General features: G+C 36.6%; 1 protein-coding gene and 1 long non-coding RNA gene across 5 annotated transcripts in view; one reads left to right on the forward strand and one right to left on the reverse strand.

Moving 5' to 3' along the window:
• Positions 1 to 17,060, reverse strand: part of opcml (opioid binding protein/cell adhesion molecule-like) — a 583,482-nt gene that overhangs the window by 77,710 nt on the left and 488,712 nt on the right. For all 3 annotated transcript variants that reach the window (XM_088619435.1, XM_088619434.1, XM_088619436.1), the window contains one exon: positions 1,418 to 1,543. In XM_088619435.1, coding sequence (XP_088475561.1) covers positions 1,418 to 1,543 — 126 coding nt within the window. The remainder of the gene's footprint in view (positions 1 to 1,417; positions 1,544 to 17,060) is intronic.
• The window catches only part of LOC148641027 (uncharacterized), a 595,511-nt gene that overhangs the window by 54,662 nt on the left and 523,789 nt on the right, over positions 1 to 17,060 (forward strand). The window lies entirely within an intron of this gene.

The following is a 17,060-nucleotide window of genomic DNA, read 5'->3' on the forward strand; positions in this document are numbered from 1 at the left end:
AGTAGCTGAGAGAGGTTTTTGTGAGACTCAAAGCTGCCTCCTCTGTGTTAGTGCTTTTCATTAAAGCTCACGCATAAATGTCAAGCGAGATAACACACTCACTCTAAGGCCAGCAGTATTTAACAGACAATGAAAACCCAGCTAGAGCCCACCTATTGTTTGTTTTCTCAGAAGTGCTTCTACCACTAAATATTTGTGATTTCCATCCTTTGCTTCAAGTGAAAGGTTTGTGGTGCTGGGGCAATGTCCACATACCGTATCATGCTTGTAATTGTGACCACCGAATTATATCTGTCCCATTCCAAGTGCCTTTGATGAGCATAGCAACTCATTATTTGCACCTGCTTCACAATAGGTACAGTATGTTACAGAAACAGACTGCAGCTTCATAAGCAAACACATAAGATCTTTATACTGAAACTTATTATTACTCCTTTATAATTTGCCCTGCTTTGTTTTGTTTTTATATTTAGTCTTGAAAGTACATTAAAACGTTCCTTTACATATTCATGGATTTCTGTTTTTAATTATATTATGCTTGTTCTACATTAAAAAAACAACACTGGTTTTCTATACTGAAACAATGATACAGTAAAGACAACAAAAATTGCTGGTTTATTATGGGTTGTTAAAACATTTATTTCTATAACAAATGAAAAGGGCAAATGTAGAATTAGTTGAATGACTCCCTAGCATTCCTACCTATGTGAGCATGTAAACTCACATTTAAAGACCATGCTAATAATAAAGGACCTCTTTTCCAGCAGGGAATGACTCATACTGAAGCTGAATATCAGTTCAAATTGGCTTGCAGAGAGTTTATTAGTAAGCTCTGAGTATAAACCATAGCTGTGCTGGACATTGGATATAACTGATGCTCAGGTATTTACAAATCAAAATCTGGTGCTTGAACCTCAATTTAGATACTGTTCATAAGCTCCAGTATCTGAAATATACTGTACCATATCTCCAGTTTTTCTTTAAGGTCTTTGAGGCCAGTCATCAAGCTACAACCTTTGTCACTTAAAGTCTTAATTTCAACAATCTGACGTTAAAAAACACCTCCTTAATTGCAAAGATATTATGTTGAACTTTTTTTCCCTCCGTTGAATCACAGTATACTGTAGGTTTCCATAAAAAAACATGACAAATTATTTTAACAAACCAACACATGTTACGACCATGTATAAACCATAATTATGACAATGATATTTAAGAATTAGCATTATTACTATACAGTATATAGTAACCCAAAAAGACTTCCAAAGCTCCCCAACACTTCTTTCTAGGAAGCCCTGTCTAAACAATCACCTGAGCAGTGTATCCTGAACACCTGTAACATTTTTAGCCATCTCTTAAATGATCTGTATTTTTTTCACCTCTGTTAAAGACCAGAGAAAAGACACACATGTCCTACCTCTCATTGAAAGATGTTTCCACATGACTGTTGGCTCCGGCCTTCCAATTGCAAGACACATGAGAGTGATGGTGCTACCTTCATTCACTGTGATGTCACTGGAAATGTTTACAATCTTCGGGGGCACTACAGGACAACAGAAAGAAACACGTGTGTTATTCCCATGAACAGAACGGAGTGATTTATTGACTATTCATGATCCATTCTTTAAGAGGGAAACATTTTGTCAAGCTTCCAGTGTTTGAACTCTGCAGATGAAAGGGTAATTTATCTATCATAAAGTCTTTGGGGAAAACATGCAAAATGTATTACACTATTTGCATTCCATCCTGTGGAACCTGCAACATTTCTCTAAAGCCTTCCAGCTCCTTGGCTATAGCATTAAATTTGGCAACTTTGCTAATAATAAATAAATTGTTGCCATGGTCATTTGGGATCAAATGCAGATCGTGCTTCTCAGGGAATTACTGCCAAGTTGGAAAAGCAGCTCCCACCTTTCAAAGACCAGTTTTATTATTTCTAATTTCTGAACAGCAATATTGTACTGTACTGTAGATCACATTTTTCTAAACCGTAAAAAGGGAAGTCAGTCATGTTGTTTTCCAGACAAAGGAATTGAGAACTTAGAGATGTTCTTTGAAAGGATAAAGCCAAAGTGGAGGACATTAAATTAAGAAGCATTACTGGACAAAGATGCAAAATATACATATTTGAATTTAAGGTATAGCAGTGAAATTAGAACTATCCAGATTTGATCCGTTGTGCTTATTGTTTGATTCTGGGGTAACAAACTTGCATTATTAAATATAAATACTACTGAGTGTGACAGTCTGAAGGATTTTGAGTGACCTGAAAACCATGTATTTCTGTACTTCTGAACTGACTTTGATAAAGTTTAATATGTCCTGCAGCTGCTCCTTGCTGTCGGATGTCCTTGAGCTCCATATGACAATGTTGAACTTTTAAGTTACATAAAAATGACATTAGTTACATATACAGCAGTGTACTGTATATGACAAATTTTAATTTAAAGGGCTATCTGTGTAAATTGAAATTCCATTTTTCCCGTCTTTTTTCTCAGCTATGTTACAGAAATTGTGGCTTGAAGTGGTTATTTAGAAAGATGTCTGAAAAAGAGGTAGATTTAAACTGCCTACTCATCACGCAACTTTAAGTTTTGGTTATTTATACATACCAATTAAATATCAGATGTCATACTGTATGTGGTGTGAACAAGCAATAGTTGCAATTCAAATTATAAATACAATAGTTACAGCTCTGCAAAGTACAGTTAAGATTAAACAGAGTAAGTGCTCTTATTTACATTATGTTTTCTTTTTTTAGTATCCTGTGGGGTATTGCAGATTTTAGTGCTTTCTTTTATATTTCTTTTGGTGAATTAGATGAATAATGGCACATTATGAAATGCCTTTCTTTGCCATATTTTAAAAAGTAATGAGAATTTTTGCAAACCCCGAGTAACATTTAACTCTTAACGCATATGATTTATCTTTGCAAAAGCCAAATTAAATGAGCGGGGCTGAAAGGGATCTATTGACTTTATTCTTCACAGGAAAGTTAAGTGGTTCTGTGACATTGACCATTTCTTTTATGCTGGCAGCTCCTGTTGAAAAGACCATTGTGTTGATTCGGAAAAATTGAAAAAAGTCAGAGCCTGCGGAATGAGTTTTACCAGACAGCAGTTGCCTGCCTTCTTGAAATCAGAAATCAATACAGGATAGATGAACAGGGAGACTGGCAGGCCTGTGTTATTAAACACCACATCCCTGTCTTGGGCAGCTCATATAAAGACACATTTTTGTTTGCAGTGTGTTTTGCAAGTGTTTGTATAAGACGTGACAAATCAACATTTCCAACACCCCAAGTGTAACAACTTATAGTTGTTTCTGTGTCTCTAGGTCTGAGACATTTTAAGCTTTCCAAATCCATAAAATAAATGGGCTTTTTTGCAATTCATTCTGCTGAGGCTGTTACTATCTGAAGGTATGTTGTAATGAGGAAGTCATTCCAAGAGCTGTTTTTCTGGTTGCCAAGTAATTTTGAGTCTCTTCCTTAAGGAGAGAGGTGACAGTGAGGGAGCTACACTACCCGAGGTGCCTTTCATTAAAACATAGACTGGAATTGTGAGGTGGGGGGGTAGCTGTTAAAGGGAAAGAGAAGGAAAGCTTACTTCTGTGATATAGAAAGGCCCTATCTATGTCTGCATGTAAATCTGAAAGCTAAGAACATCCTGCTGTGATTTGTATATTCAAGTGATATTTCTTTATTGGGTCGTCTGCCATTAGTTGCCACCTGTTGACACCAGTAGATCACAGCTGGTGACATCTGATACTCTAAATGCTAAATTATTGAGAAAAATGAATATTAAAACATTCTTCAAAAAGAGAAAAATAAGCAGGTTCTCTGGCTAGTTAAATAGGCTCTCTGAAATAAAATCTTTGATTTTCATTTTACCAACAGTACACAAGCAATAAAATATTTAACACCTTGAAGCATTGAGTTAGCTGCCACTGAATTTGGTCATCCATCTGTTTGACAGTTTTTCATTTTAATAATGTAGCATTACAGATTATTGTGCAGAAAATAAACAAGGACAAGGTGACCTTTTATTAATAGGGGCTAGCTCAAGTGTGCCTTGTTTAAAGTCATTTTAAAAAGCCTATTTCACTATATGAGTGGCAGTCGAATGAACAGCACGCAATATGGGAAGCATCCATTGACAAGTTAGGCTGTTCTGTAATTCTCTATACCAACCTACAGTATCTGAATGTAAACCCTGTCTGCCAAATGCTGCCCAGTAGTTTGTTAAATTGATACAAATAAAAGTAAATGTTTCTATGCCAGTGGGAGATGTGCTGCAAATAAGAAGCACAAGGAACATGGGATGAAGGAAGTGATCTGGATTAAAGCATGCGTTGATTTGCATTTTTACTGCGTAACAAATCCTGATATCTAGCAAAAAAAAAACAGTAGATGACAATTGTTTAATAAAGATGTTGATAGATTGGAGGTGATGCATGCCATATTGTTTATTTCCTGGAACACAGAAGAAATCCCAGGATCGAGTGGCTGTGCAAAGGGAATAGAGTTGTTTCCCCAATCCTGGTCCTCGAGGAGTTCTGTGTCTTCTGTGTTTTGTTCCAGCTGAGCTCTTAATTAAAATTACTGAACCCTAAATTTAAAATCCTGCTTGAATTTAAACGTTTTCAGCACTGAGGCCTCATTTACAGAAATAATCTCTTACAGTATGTGTATTATTTCTGAGGACTGTAGTAAACAGACCTCTATTCCTACTTGTTTTTAAAATACAATAGCTTTCATGTACAGTAGCTTTATAATCCATTATCGTCATTTAATTGCAATCCATTGTGTTGCATATACTGTACACAGGAGGGAATGTCACTTTAACGTTTAATCATCTTATACTATAGGAAATCTTAGTGCACAGGACACTAATACAGGATCAGTGATCATTCCAAACCCTCTCCTATAATGTACGATTGACTAGTTCAATTGAAAAAGTTTAAAAATCAAAGGATTTAGAGGGAAATAACACGAGACGAACAGGGTGGAAATCTTGGACAAGGACTGTGAAACTCGAACATTTTTTGTCTTGAACATGCTGAGCTAAGGGACATAACAACGTGGCTATTTGAAGCAGTCAAATCCTCTCGTGTGAAATGAAGCCACGGATGCATCTGCAGTGCTCAGTTCAAATAACCTTTACAGGCACATTGAAGGTGTTTGTTAAGCAGTAGTGTGCAATGAACTCAAATTCTTCAGTTTTGGACCAACATATAAAAGAGTTCAGTAGCCTGAAGGCCTGTGATGGAGAGCTGGATGAACTCCTCTTCAGTCAGTCTAATGGGGCCAGTGAAGCAACATAGGTTGAAATTCAATCTATGAAGTGGACAAAAATAGAGATTTTAATGGGAGGTTATGTCTGCCCCAGAGGGAAAATATAATTTAATACACATTCCGTTGTCCTTATTCTATGGTTTTGTACTTTCTTTTAACCAAAAAAAAATCAGCTTTCACTGGAGGACAACAAAATGTTTCTTGCTTGTGTGTTCCTATTATTTTGACGGCCTTTTCCCATTATTTTAATGGTCATTTGTGCATCCTTTACTGCAACTACACTTCAGAGGAAAGAGACATTGTACATTAACGATTCTCCTTACAATATGCTTATTTTAGTAGTTGTAAAAGACGTGCTTCCAGCTATCTGCTTTGTACAATACTGTAAATCTCTTGGAGCAGTAGGCTATTAACAATCTGGGGAAATGACTAATGGAGGATATGTGAAAAAATGCACAGAAAAAAAATGTTCTTTTTTCAGAGTATTCATGAATTCTATTTCGACTGTGGATTGCTAGAGTGCAAGACTTTTGCATGATTTTTTGATGTTGTTTTCCCAATTAAAAACAAAAAAGTATCAAAACATTACATACCAGAAAATATAATTAAAATTAAATAGCTTCTCAAATTCTCAAATTGTTAAATGTCTACATGAACACAAGACAGACAAGTTTTTTTGGTATTTGTTTGTTCATTTTGCATTTACTGTAGAGATAATTTAAACCTGCCCATGAAGCTTCTTTTTTTTGATATTTTAAAATAACTGAAATTAAATTATAGTACTGGTAAATAGTAAACAATACCATAAATAAAAATAAAAAAATTAAATGCTAAGATGATCTTTTTAACATTTTGTATGCACTGTGGTAACTTTTTTAAAATGTCAAATCTAATAAAAATGATATGATTCCAGGAAAGCCCAAAGCTGGTTGCTAAAATGATAACATGATAGACGTTGTCTGCTACAAGGAGGATAAGCTGTAGCGATTTAAAAAATTCAAACAGTAAAGAGATCAAATGAAATAAAAGCTGTCCTTGCCACCACTCTTACATAAAAAGATTGCCATTAAAGCAATTTGGATTGGATGTCACTATCAATGATGGAGACATTATGTCTCCCAAATCCAAATCTGTCTTTGTTGTTAAATGGCACTGTGAAGGATGAAGTAGTTGCTGAAAAAAAATGAATTCACACCATTCACATGAGTTATTCAACATTATTTTCATGCAAATGTGTTTAACATACAGTTGATGGTCAGCAGCACATCATGGACACTATTGGTAAAAGATGTCAACACCCAGGATATGGTTGATAGTTTAGCCAAGTAGAGTAGCTTTGTGTATTGCTCTCAAATAATGATTCAGCAGGATTAGGGGGTTAGATTTAGGTTAATTAAATTGTTTGATTGTAAAGTTAAAAAAAATACTTCTGTGGCTAAGAACATATGCTGATGCAGGGAGCTCTTCACAACTGAACAGGCAAGTCTAAGTGAACATGAACCTCAGCGTTAAACATGATTTTACATGTCACCTTGCCCTTGTTTTTCTACGTTTTCTTCGAATTGAGCTCTAATTACATTAGCTAGTAATTTAGGTAGCTAAACCAGTTATCAGTACTTGTACTGTACGTACAGGTTGATTGGTCTTTTCAATTAAAATAAAACAATCGCACAATGTTCAGTCTTGGCTTTTATTGTTACAGTGCTGTTCAAAATATCAAATTGTACAGTAGTTGTATAACAAAGATGAATGTAAATAAACAATACTATATTAAATGGCATTAATGATAGCTTATTATCGTAGCATCCAGGTTGTTGTCCATCTCCCATTCAATCTTCTGATCGTTTCAAAGCCATATCATTGACATTATTTCCAAGTCCAAAGCTTTTCATGGGAGTAATATTTTTTCATCAGTTTCTGAAATAGTTAAAAAATGTGTTAAATACAGTGTCTGATAACGTCCACTAAAACTCGTAACAGCTTTCTTCCAGATGTACAGTACCTATACTAACAGTAAATGGGAGTTTGCTGTTCCTCCTTCATAATAATCTTAATGCCTATTTAACATTCTGCAGACTTGCTGCTAATCTTTCTTCAAGAAGAAAATTAGATAGAAGGTTGTGAACATAAATGCTTCACACCATTAGAGTGTGGAGATTTGATACAAGTAAATGAAAATCGAAGCCCAAAAGGCATGTTTTCTCTTTCAGACTTGATTCTGTATTGAGTTAAATCATGTCTTTCTCCACAGCCGATTCAATGTCCCTACAAATCCTGGTAAATCATCACATGGGCTCTGAGACCATGTTCAGTTTGCAGTACTCATTTTAAATACATTTCAAATATTTTCAAGCACAGTATAATAAAAATGTAAACAAAGCTGCAAGAGGGAAATCTCAAGATCCTCAAAAACCTTGTGTGAAATTAGCATTTGTTTCCTCTCCCAAACAAATTGACTAGACACTCTCAACACTAACTTCCTTGTAAATCACATTTCTGTTTCTTAGTGTTGTCAATTGATGATGAGTGCAAAAATTTTACTTTTGTACATGCATACAGCTCTGAAAATATCCATTCTCAAATTACTTTTTATTCCAGCATTCTTTAGAGTAACTGGGTTAACTGCTAGCCTGACCTCTACAACGATCCGTCGCTAAAGGTGGAGGGGAAAAAAAGATGCCAAACACCAGAATATCATTGCTAAAAATACTTAAATTATTTATTGCTTTCAGACCATTGATTTTCACTTACCTTGATCATAAATCTTCAGAGGCGTGGTAGACCACCATGGCTTCGAGATTCTCAGGGACAGTAGTGGGTCAAGGAAAGCTCACAGAGGATGATATGATTATGAAACAAGAGCCTCGGAATAAAGAGCTGTTGAATACCAGACTTTACTTTTAGGTAAATAAGTAAAGTGCTGTGGCAGGTATTTAGTTCTAAATTCCATAAGATGCCGTGAAGAAAAAAAAAGGAATTCAAAGATGAAAGGAACACCAACTGGCTCTTTCCATTTATGGAGGGGGAGAAAGACTCTTCCACACTTCCTCTCCCCATCAACCTCAGCGCAGTTTCAGAAAAGAGCGTTTGCATAGACAGCATTGAAAATCATATAAATCAATCATAAAGTTGTGTGTCCGTTCCACTCCCTTCTAACGTATTAGTGCTTATATTTCGGCATTTAAACTCAATGAGCCTTTTTAACACGCGTGAGGTGCCATGCCAACCTGTCTTGATTAATTTGTAGCTGACAGAATTGGATTTATGATGTCCAGTACATGTGTGCGGTTTTGACAATTCTGAGTGACCGGTTTCATCTGCCCACATCAAAAGGGGCTGTGTAGACTGTGTTATTTAATTCATAAGAGCCATACTGGGTTACTTAAGTCATACAGTATCACACGAGTCCCGATGTGCAGAAGCCAGCTTTGGCTTTGTATTTCTCCCAGCTTCTTCATGAAACTGTCAGAAAAAATCTAAGTACATCAAAAGGTTTCCAGACATGGTATACTCCAGCTCAGCCCGCTGTGCAACTTCAGTAGTGAAGCAGCAACAGCTTTTAACAGTTGCATTTCTTACAGTACCTTCCATTTTTTTTTTCATTTCAGTGGAATGTGGAGTACAGTACCTAATTTTGTCCAGTGGCGAGAATTCTAATTTTACTCTTGTCGGCAAAGTGATGCATAATAATAGAATTCATAGCTTTTAAAGACTAATTCACAAATTGCATACTTGTAAGATTCTGCCCTGTACCAGCCGCTTGCCTTCTGACTCTTACCAATGGATCAGATCTGCCTGGATGAGATCAGAAAGCTAAGCCAGTTTAAAAGACAGCAGTGAAACCATCAATCATTAATGTCCCCTGAAACCCAACATGTGCAGACATCACTAATGTATTCCTGGTTCCTACATCAGACATGAATGATGAAGGAAATTTTGAGAGCAAAGGCAAAAACAGGCTGCAGGGAGCAATCCGGGAGGGCAGTTAAATCACTCAACCACTTTATGCTACTGCTGTGGAGAACCAAAAAAAAACAGCTTTTATTACATTCTAAAAAGAGAACGTCCTTTCTCTTTATATAGGTATTGTATACACTCCACACAGACACTTTGTGTAGATAATGTAACATATGAAGTAGGGTACAAGGTATCTTTTCAAAGTGTTTATTTATTCTTGCTTTAGTAACAGGGAAGAGTTTACACTAATCAGGTCTTTAGCACTTCAGCATAGAAAAATCTAATAATAATCATTCTGTAATCAGTTATGTTTCTGTTGTTTTCAAGAGATAAGCAACCACGTTTATGTAATGTAATGTTTCCATCGTGCAACTTCCAGTGCATTTTTATATAGATTCTTACGTTTTAGATCTACAGGTACATCTCCTACCTTACAATCAGTAAGGGTTATTATAGGAAATGGATATATGGATACATTTATGCAGATACAACATTTAAATCAAATCGAGGTGCATGATTAATGAGACAAAATGCTCAGACATGATAACATTCACTTAAGCCCCTTTGCTTATTATTCATATGCAGGAATTTAAATCAGGTTTGCTTATCTGGTAATAGTTTGATCACCTTAGCTTTTCCAAAATTACAGTACTGTAATGTATGGCTTTGAAAGTTTGAAATTTCAAGATGTTTTATAATAGACTATAGAAGAGTAGAGACGCATCTTTCCTGGAAGAAGAACATTGGCTTCTGAGACACACCTTGGGTCAGGAAACTTACAGAAACCTTTCAAAAACTGGAATGTTCCTATTACTGGCATATTATTATACACTGTGTTACTGTTACAAAGTAAAGCAATGAAAGGGATGTAAAGCCATTGTTTTTACTAGCAGGCATCTGCTTTTCTGAGGATTGAAAGTTCAATTTTGAAAACTTCGGTAGATCCCGCATAGGTTATGGAAGGAATATGAGAAGACCAGAAGGAAAGAAAAGTCAATCACATTATTCCTGCTTACTTTCTGCAAAGAGGTGCATACTTCAAAATATTGAATATTTATAATTAATAATAAAGTACACACTTTAATTATTCACAGACTTTAGGAGACTACTGCTTACTCACAACTAGAGCAGTATTGTGTGGAAAGAAATCAGTTTGTGTTTAGTGAACAACAAAGGAAGAATAACATCTTTATCATAAACCAGCAGTCTAAATTAATTATACTTAGATTCAAGTATCTGGGAACACCTGATTATGATCTTATGAACCTTACCAATCTGATTTGTTCTGTAATGAGCTCTTATTACACCAACTATTTTCAGCCATTGCAAGTTTCCATGAGCTCGGTTACTGCCCTTCCTAACCTCAAGAGCAAGTGCAAACTTTTCACTGGAAAAAAAGTGCTGTATTACCCACCATTTTCATATATGTGAGAAAATACTCAGTAGATGAATATGGAATCAAGCGTTGTAAACTAATACTGACATAGCTCATTCAGTACTTTTAGATTTCTGATATCAAAGTTTCGCTGACAGAATTTGTTTTGCATTGTAATTACGTCTGAGGTCAAGTTATAAGGTTCCTCCCATCTGTCACATAAAATCAGTGCTATAACCTTGTCAGTTGATGGGACTGTGCTTTTCATTACAGGGGCGATTTCTGATCCAGAATTGACTTCTGAATCTCTTCTGCTGAATATTATAAATATACTTTTTTCCTGATTTAGATATTTACCCAGGCTGCATTCAATGCTGTCAGCATTTATGGTGGAAAAACTGATCATACATACATTTTCAAGGATTAAGGATTAAATTATTTTAATACCTTACTTGTGGGGGTCTCAAAAACTGTGTTTAAGAGGTTACGCTCTTTTCAGAATTTGACAGCTCAGATCCTGATTGTCACATGTACAGTAAGTGATCACATCACTCATGTTTTTTAAATCACCTTTTGAATTTTAAAATCTTTACAAAGTATAGATGGCATCTGTCCAATTTGTTCACGTGTTTACTCTCTTCTGTGTGGCCTTAGCTCAGCTGAGTCTGGTTTACTACACTGCTGTGTGTGTACGCTCTATTCATACTGTATATACTCTGTGGATGACCAGGGCTTTTGTGGCTGTAGCCCAGAGCTCTGGAACCCCTTTCCAAAAGACATCAAGAACGCAGCCTCGTTTAGTATTTTTAGATCAAATCTGAAAATCTGTTCCATTGGGATTTTATGATTGTTTTATTTCATGTGCTTGCTTTGTTGCATTGCATTTCTGTAATTTTTTATTACATTTTCATCGATACAGTGTGCGCTTTTGTATGTGCTGTACAAAGCTTTGGCAAAGCTTTTTACTTTTAAGAGGAAGTGTTGAAAATTATTATTACTGCTGCTGTGAAAAATGGGATTGTGATGCAGAGCCCCGGCTAGGTGGACTTGTGGGAGGCAATGACAATTGGATTGCCGCTAGCACCAACAATGCTGCAGCAAAAAAAAAATGTAAACAGTATTCACTGATGGTCTACTTTCGCTTGAATGATTGGAATATTGGGTTTTCACATGGGTGTTAATTAGTGAAAAAGTACAGACAGCTAGAGTAGCCAGGTGACTACTCCTGAGTGTAAGGTGTGTCTTTGTGTCACAGTGATGGTGAGCTGGGGACTGATTAGTAGACAATGGTCAAATGGACATGATGGGTAGTAGCAGCCACATCACTAGTAAAAATGGTTAATTCCCTTCCATAGTGAATGGGTATATATCAGAGTAACATCTTAGTTGCCATGACCTGCAGTGAGGATTTTCTCTGTGTTTTTAGAGCTTCAAGGGAGGGGGGTTCCTGTGTTTTCTGTAACTTAAATGTGTTTGATCCTGCACAAGCCAGGGATCTGCTTTTCACATTTTATTACATTTTGTGTCTGAATATTTCATAGGGACAGGTCCCCAGTGGCGTCCTGAAATGGGAACTCACAGTTATACAATGTCGAATGCTAAACTTAACTATTTTGAACGTGAGACATAATAATGGGGAAAAAGGTTTTGGAAACAAATACATTTGGAAATAACAAGAAGACATTTCTCTGATCCTTGGAGATTCTGTTTAAAACAAATCTAAACCAGAAGTTCCCCTGGTTGTCAACATGTTTGTTTGAACTTGTATGGTATAAACTCTTCCTCCCTGTCTGGTATAAAACTTGCCATCTTAAAATTCTTCTCAAGGTCAGGAGGCTTACATCACCCACCACCACAGAATCATTATACCGGCTTCTATGGCTTTCTTAGACGTATGGTATCATATTTCATTGTCTTGTACCAGTACTGAATGCTGTTCATCTTCAGTCTCATATGGTCACTGCCAGACTCCCAGCTAGGCATCGTGAGTTACTTTTCAAGAGTAACTCAAGCCTTGGAACTTGAGTGTGTTCATTATGCTGGTTTAGTGGACATTGCATTGATACCATTTGACCTTGGCTTTAATTAAAAGTCCCAAACCATTTGGCTTGAGACTCAGCTGTCACAACTGGTCAATTATATTGGTGATAATGCCCAATGTTTAATTATGCGCTTATTGCCTTTATGATCTTAATAAACACCTTGGGAAGACTTAAGTTTTGCAAGATACACTGTATATCTAAGTGAGGCATTTTGTTTGTCAGTTTGTAGTCTATTCACAGCTGCCACACAATTAAAAACCTAGTGCAGCTGCAGCTGTCTGTGAATTAGAAATGCTTAACCTTGACCTTAATCAAAGTATCATTGTTTTGGCCAGACTCCCCAGATTACAGATAAGGTCACTGATCCAAGTTTTCTGCAAAGAAATATTCCAGTCATTGTGTTGGTGTGAACTTTGAAATTTTGAATGATTATGATAGAAGTATCCTTTTTTATTATATACTGCAACACACAAGAACTGTGTGTAAATGCAGCCTCTGTACATCCGTTCTTCCATTCTGTTTCTATTCTTGGATAAAAGTGATGTAGTAACTGGGGGTCTTGATGGCATCTTAGTCAAACCGTTTGCACTGTATATATTGAAGGGAATACCTGTTTTAATGCAGTGCCGAAACTTGGAAAAGTATCTGAACACTAAAGAGAAAAGGCCTAGACTGGTAAAGTGATTTGGGCAGTGGAAAAATGCTAGTTATCAAGATTTACATGTGTAAGCTGAATCTATGAACCAGACATTGTGTGACTTCTAGCCTTGATCCTGTTACTAGTCGAATGAGAATACAATTCCCCAAGCGGTGGCGCTCAGATGGTAGAGCACTGATGAGAGTAGAGCTCTATTAATTGGTCAGAGCTCACTAGGTGAAACATTAACTCCTGTAGTAACCACTGCAGGCTTGCGTTTATGTCAGTGAAGGTGGCAGTACTTCACCAAACAGCACTAGCCCCACTGTAAGCTACTTTGGGGCTTGTGGTACAGTACGTTTGAAGATTAATGAGTGAATGGGTAGATGTGTCACAGGAGCTTGTCTGAAGTTTTGTTCTCCCTGTGCAGTAAAGGCGTGCTTGCTCCATGCTGAGATGTAAAGAAACAATGGGTGATTACATAATTACATAATTGGGTTGATACATAAAAAATAATTTGCAATTCTAATTTTAAAAAAAAATCCATACACCTTGGGAAGCAGAGGCAAAATCAGAAGAACGTTGCAGCAGGAGATCAAATTCTACTCAATAGAAAGCATAGATACAGTAAAGAGCGACATAACCTTGTTGTTGAGTCTGAAAAAGTCAGAAGAGTTTGGAAAACTTTTGCTTTTAAGGAAGCTCCAATGCTCTGGAGTGCTGGTGAATGTCAGGGAATGTCGAACTGTTCCGCAGAGACTGTGGCTACACCCCTAGGGCTTAGATTTAACCAGCCTTCCACACTGATGTATCATTATATCTTCACATATACTGTATATGGATTTATTGGTTGCATTTATTATAATTGCTTGACTGTTGCCTCCAGGGGGAAGAAGGTAAATAAGCTGTTTGTATGAAACATGCTGATAGTACAGAATATTCATTTGAATGGTATTTTTTCCTTCCCACTCCTCTAACACTATTTCACATTAAGAAGACAGTTGCATCACCTTCAAGGCCCTAGTGCATACTGAGCCAGTTTCAGCTTTTCACTGGCAGAAAAAAAACACTACAAACAGAAGACTTGTATGTATTCTTTTAGCTAATTTTCTTCTTTTTATCATTCTCTGAGATCCACCCATCTTCTAATTGCTTTATCCAATACACTGTTGTGGGAGATTTAGAGCCTGTCCCAGCGAGCACTAGGCGCAAGACTAGGTTCACACCGGACAGGAAGCCAGTCTAACATGGAGCGCACACTGAGACACAAACACAAAACACGCACACGCTCACATCAGGGCCATTTCTTTCCCAGAAGCCAATAAAATGACCAGTCTGTCTTTGGAGTGGGGGAGGAAGCACTGAGGGAGCACCAGGAGATAACGCATGCAAACCCAGGCAGAACCGACAAGCTCCACACAGACAGCACCCCAGGTCCAGAATTGAACCCAGGGACCCAGCGCTGCTTGGCAGCAATGTTAACTTCTGCCCCATTCGAGATCTATGTGGTGACAGACTTAGATGCTTCATATTCATGGTCGTATCTTCATATTACCCCCTCAGGTCACACATCTTAGCTTCCGTTAGAAACCTTGTTTTTTCCTTTGAGAAATGCAGAGAGTTTGGATACAAGCAGGCATCTTCTTTCTGGAAACTTGGGAAGGTTTCAAACTGTATCGATGATGCATTTGAACAAGATACATTATCTTTGACTTCCTCCTGACATGTTCTCCTTCAAAGCTTTATTATTATCCTCAGCAGGATTCATCTTTCCAAGGAGAGCAGAAGGTAAAGCAAGTGTAAACTGAACTCTGTTATTGCCAGAGAAGGTTTGATATTTTTATTAGCTTCCTTTTGAGCTTAGAGTGGTGCTTTTCCTTTTGTTGTTTGAAAATGTCACTAATAGAAAAAAAATCCTAAAGAAAAGGAATGTATGTTGTGAAAAGGGAGTGCTTACAAGGCTGTTGCAGTTTAATAGAGAGAGGAGTATGATTTACCAGAGCAAGGACAATTTGGTGAAAACAAGCTGTGAGCACATATGTTTCTTTGATGGTTGGGGAGTGTTCTTTTTTATTTCACTGTCTCTTTCTTTACTTAAAGGGACACCATTTGTATCTGAAGTTGTAATTTGTCATCTGTTAAACTTACTGTACCCTGTACTCTCATCTGTTTTGATCTTTTTATCACAAATATAGACAATGGGTTTCTCTCCTTGAGAAGAAAAAAGTCTGCCGTGTTGCTGTTTACATAATATTACTATTATTAATACTACTACTAAGAATCATTTAAAAATATCAGAAAAATTAAAATGCTGTTGACAGAAGTAAAATAAAGGATATTTAGAATCCCTAGCCACTGTCTTTATATTTATGAAAGTCCTCTGTGTCTTTTAACATTTTTTTATATTTTTCCCTGCTTCTGAATAAGACACCACTTGGTTTCTTTAGAGAATCTCACATAATCTCTTCCAAAATATTAGACTAACCTACTGTAAATGTACCATGCAAATGAATAACTTTATTCACTTATTGAATTTCATACTTGCATGCTTTCTTTTTTGACATTTTTTTTTTCCTGTAGAGTCTTGATTTTCCAGTTTTGTTTCAGACAGTCTAAAGACGGAGCTTAGCGAGGATGACTTGTGTACGCCTCTTCTGAGATTTCATAACAAATTTAACACGGATAAAAAAATCCATTGGTGATTGAATTTTGCATAACTTAAGAAGGCGTTTTTATATTAAAATATTTGATAATGCAATCAGGGAGAAAGGTAAAGATTATGACTCACTTTCTTCAAAGTGCTTTTCAATTAAATCTGCTGTGATTATCGTTTGTGTGATGTGACTTGGGGCTATTGTGTGTGTTAGATGGTTTACCTCGGATCTTTTCACCATGCATTAATTACAGTTTAGATTATCTGAATTGTATAGAACTCGTTCCAAGGGGATTACAGATCTTTGATCAAGCCATACAGCAACTGCTCTAGGAATGAAGGAAGCCAGGCACATTTGCTCACATGTGCTGGCACATGTTTTGGTGGGCATTCTTTTTCCTGCTGGTAAGTTCTTTAGGGTGTCCTGTGTTTGTGCTACTGATACTAACTGTGTCAGTAGCTTGCAACGTTGAATCTCATAGAAATAAAACAACTCCCTGCTCTATTCTTTAACAAATGCCCTACCCTTTTATAACTCGGAAGAAGTTCCAGATGTCCAGTACATTAAGAACTGTTGTCATTGGAAACAAAAACTTGGCCTAAACTATGCATGAACACGTTGCCAATATTAATTAAATGTTAGATACCAAATCAAAATACTATCTCAGTGTATCACCAAGGAGAACTTCTGATCTCCTCCCTGACAGACAGTACAGAACACTTACAGTATCTGGATGTACTCCTCCAGAAACAACTTCATAGTACCTCTACGCACAGCTAATAATTATAACTCAATTTCGTCCAAGATCTACTTCAACTATTAAAGGTATTTCAAATAAGCTGCACCCTATATCAATATACTGTACGCTGAAGGTGAGTCACATCCTGAGGAAATTAGTTTAACAGGGACAAAGTTGATTAAATCACAATACCTCAGGAATACGTAACAGTACAATAAAATAAGTCCCTACTCGGCCAGAAGTCCACATCAGGAAGGACTATAGTACCTACTAAATTTTCATGTAATCTATACCTTTCACCTTTTAGGTTGTGTGAGTGCAATTGTAATGTGATGTTCAGTTCTGCCTACAAAAGAAGAA

This window comes from Lepisosteus platostomus, chromosome 25 (genome assembly GCF_059453375.1).
Source record: "Lepisosteus platostomus isolate fLepPlt1 chromosome 25, fLepPlt1.hap1, whole genome shotgun sequence".
Taxonomy (NCBI): domain Eukaryota; kingdom Metazoa; phylum Chordata; class Actinopteri; order Semionotiformes; family Lepisosteidae; genus Lepisosteus; species Lepisosteus platostomus.